Source organism: Galeopterus variegatus, unplaced genomic scaffold (assembly GCF_000696425.1).
Source record: "Galeopterus variegatus unplaced genomic scaffold, G_variegatus-3.0.2 Scaffold292, whole genome shotgun sequence".
Lineage (NCBI taxonomy): Eukaryota > Metazoa > Chordata > Mammalia > Dermoptera > Cynocephalidae > Galeopterus > Galeopterus variegatus.
Genome location: NW_007726403.1, coordinates 646,947 through 650,899, shown reverse-complemented (window position 1 = coordinate 650,899; position 3,953 = coordinate 646,947). Strand labels below are relative to the sequence as shown.

At 53.3% G+C, this 3,953-nt stretch overlaps 1 protein-coding gene across 1 annotated transcript in view; it reads left to right on the top strand.

The window, feature by feature from the left end:
* Window positions 1–1,180: 1,180 nt before the first annotated feature.
* Window positions 1,181–3,953, top strand: part of HTR5A (5-hydroxytryptamine (serotonin) receptor 5A, G protein-coupled) — a 15,674-nt gene continuing 12,901 nt past the window's right edge. Inside the window, exon 1 of the mRNA XM_008567079.1 lies at window positions 1,181–1,955. Within this exon, the coding sequence (XP_008565301.1) occupies window positions 1,215–1,955 (741 nt within the window). The 5' untranslated portion in view covers window positions 1,181–1,214. The remainder of the gene's footprint in view (window positions 1,956–3,953) is intronic.

Here is a 3,953-nt window from a genome sequence, read left to right as displayed (position 1 = left end):
ACTGCTGTCTTGCCTCTTCTTATTTAAGAAAAACAACACTTTAAGGGAAGTAACTGAGTGCTGTGTAAGGCAGGAAGCTGTCACGTACTGAAATCCGGAGAAGAAAAGTCAGCAAAACCATTTTAGACCAATAACTTGGAACACTTGTACCAAAGGCAAGCCCCTACGGGCAGATGAGAAACCGCTCAAGGTCTCCAGGCCACCTCTAGAGGGGTGTGTGTCGGGAGTGGCTGGAGGAGCGTTTCAAGGAAAGTTCATTGGTCAACTAGTTCCACGCTGGGAACCCATTTCAGGAGAGAGCGACAGAACCATGGACAGCACCAAACACTTGCGCTGGTGGCGGGGCGAGGCGGCAGCACCGCGCGCAGGGACCGCGCTCCAGGAGCCGGCAGCACCGCGGACAGCACCGCGCGCAGGGACCACGCTCCGGGAGCTGGCAGCACCGCGCGCAGGGACCGCGCTCTGGGAGCCCGCAGGCGGGGAGAGCGGCAGCACCGCGGACAGCGTCCTGAGCTGCGCTCCCACAGCTGTGCGCTCCGAGCCGGAGGCGGGGACAGGCGGTCTTATCAGCTGATGTCTTACGTAGGGCTGGATCCCCACTTTCACCAGGCAGGTCTGGGCGGGCGCGCCAGTGTTTGCTCTCTGTACTCGTAGCCCCAGAGAGGGCAGGGAGGGTGACGGGGTCAGAGCAGAAGGCAGGTCCCAGAAAGCTTGGCTTCCCCAGCACGGGGTTGAGGCGCCAGTCAGCTTCCTGGAGGGAGGGGCACGTAGGGCGGCCACGCCGCCAGGGCTGCTGCTCTGACGCACCAGCCCCTCTCCTGGCACCCACACGCCTGAGGCGCTCAGCTTCTTCCCGACCTGAGAGATGCTCGGCTCTGGGTGACCAGACAGCCGTCTCTGCTGAGCGAAGAGCCCGGGGTGTGTGACAGCTCAGGCGGGCTCTGGCCGTGAGACGCATTTCCTCGCTTCTACCTTCCTAGCCTCTGAGGGCTTCAGACCTGCCTCAGCTTGCAGTCCAGCGCCCCGCTCTCTGCTGCACCATTTCCCACGGAGGCTCACTGGCAGGAGGTTGGGGCCAAATTCACAGACACTTCCTAGAAACTCTACCACTGGCTAGAGGTTGCAAACATCCAGATTGGCTCCGGGCGCAGTGGCTCCCTTAGTTCCTCTGGAGCCCCTCTGCAAGCACCCCGGATCGGTCTCCTGACCCAGAGATGGATTTGCCTGTGAACTTAACCTCCTTTCCCCTCTCCACTCCCTCTCCTCTGGAGACCAACCGCAGCCTCGGTGCAGAAGACCCGCGCCCCAGCCCACCTCTGCTCTCCGTCTTTGGCGTGCTTGTTCTGACCTTGCTGGGCTTGCTGGTGGCGGCGACGTTCGCCTGGAACCTGCTGGTGCTGGCGACCATCCTCCGTGTACGCACATTCCATCGCGTGCCACACAACCTGGTAGCGTCCATGGCCGTCTCAGACGTGCTGGTGGCCACGCTGGTCATGCCACTGAGCCTGGTGCATGAGCTGTCCGGGCGCCGCTGGCAGCTGGGCCGGCGGCTGTGCCAGCTGTGGATCTCGTGTGACGTCCTCTGCTGCACGGCCAGCATCTGGAACGTGACGGCCATAGCCCTGGACCGCTACTGGTCCATCACCCGCCACCTGGAATACACACTCCGCGCCCGCAAGCGCATCTCCAACATTATGATCGCGCTCACCTGGGCGCTGTCTGCTGTCATCTCTTTGGCCCCCCTGCTTTTTGGCTGGGGAGAGACGTACTCGGAGGGCAGCGAGGCGTGCCAGGTCAGCCGGGAGCCCTCCTATGCCGTGTTCTCCACTGTGGGTGCCTTCTACCTGCCACTCTGTGTGGTGCTTTTCGTGTACTGGAAGATTTACAAGGCCGCCAAATTCCGCGTGGGCTCCAGGAAGACCAACAGCGTCTCACCGGTCTTGGAAGCTGTGGAGGTGGGTGTGAGGGTGACCCTTAAAATTATTTTACCTGCAGTTGGTACAGACTTTATCCCCAGTATCACCTCCCCCCACCACCCACCCCTCCAGTTTGTAGAAAGCGGGACTTTTGGGGTTTTTATTGGGGGGTCAGACTGGAAGAGAGAGAGAAAGCATCAGAGACTTACTTTGCTGTGACATGTTGTGTTTAACAGAACTCATCGTGTCATTTGCCCTCTCTGATGGGTTGTTTATACATAAAATGAGAGGTTTGGCACATAAATCTACAGGGTCCCCTTTGGCTCTAAAATCCTATGGATCTATAATGTCCTTTAGAGCACCTGGAGAAGTTGGTGTCTGGGGTGCCCTGAATCAGCACACCGAAACACTCGCAGCTTCCTGCACATGGAGCGGGGGTGTTCCAGGAGCAGGGAAGGTCGGGTGGTAGAACAAGTCGACAGGAAGACTGCCACACAGCAGGCAAAGCCCGCCCGTGTTTCACCCAGTTCGTTTTTTCTTTCTTTGCAAATCACAGCAACTGATTTTTCAAAATATGGATCTCCTAGGTTACTAACTGTCATTCTGCAGCCTCCTCCCCTCCTGATGTAAAATTAGAAATGTGGTTTACACCAGTCTCATCCTGCGTGTATCTGTTCCCGTTGCCTTGTGGCACTGCTTTCTCGGTCTATCCCCCACAACGTCATCAGGAGGTGTGTGCAACTGAGGACCACTTGTCTGCCATCCTGAATATGGGTAAAGCTGCAGGAGAAAATTAAAAATCTAAGGCAGACGATTCTCCCACTCTCTGCAAGTGGCACTTAATGTGTGACAACCCACACTCTTCTGCTTTTTATTAACTCTTTATAATCTGACCCTCTGATTCAAGATCCTGAAACTACATGACAGCTGAATCCATTAGATGTGGGGACTGTTCCTCCCAACCCCCACTCCACTCCCACACATATTCATTGCCAAGGATGATTCCTTGAACCTAATTTAGATATTTAAGTTAGATCAGAAATTTACACAGTCCTCATTTTCTGTTATTGACTCTGGGACAAAGTAAATTCAATTAACCATTACTTGAGCGCATACTAAAGAGTAAAAAATAATAATAATAATAATGAGAAAGACAACCATCTGCAACATGATTGCATTTCCTCCTGTCACTAGTTACTTCTAACCATACCCAGTTAATCAAGCTCAGGCGGCCCAGAGGTGTAACTAGGGAAAGGAGGGGAGTTCATTCTTCTAGAAGAAAGAAGGAAAAAGGGATCAGAGGGTACCTGTCCTTTTATCTAGAACAGTGGTTCTCAACTGAAAGCAATATTGCCCCCCAGGAAACATTTGGGATGTCTGAAGGCATTTCTGATTATCATGTCTTGGGGATGAGGTGCTACGGGCATTTAGAGTGTAGAGGCCAGAGCTGCTGCTAAACGTCATACGACACACAGGACAGCCCCCACAGCAAAGAATTGTTCAGACCGGAATATCAATCGTACTGAATTTAGGAAACTCTGATCTGTTAGATTTCTAAACTGAGGAAGGAATGCTGATGGGTAAGAATGCTGGAGCGTCCACCAAACTGCCTGGAGCTATGTTCCACATGTGGGGTATCCACTCGAATTCCAGGCCACAGACAAGATGACCAGCCACCTTCAAGGGCCCTCCTGACATGAGTCATCTTCTGCCAGGACACACTTATCCAGGCAGACATGGTTTACAGTCCACACCAAGCACAGCTTTAAAAGGGGAAATCAGTTACAATTCCATCTCAGGGCTTATGGTCAAAGGATGAGAGGTGCTCTTATCTCTCTGTTTTGGTGGAAGCAGGAGCAAAGCATTGTGACATCTTTGTGCTTTCATATATATATATATATATATACACACACACATACATACGTATGTATGTATGTATGTATATTTTTAAGCACTGCTTCATTCTCTCTCTCTCTCTCACTCACTCACTCACTTTTGAAAACGGGTCCCTTGGCTTTGCAAGGTGTCTGCATGATC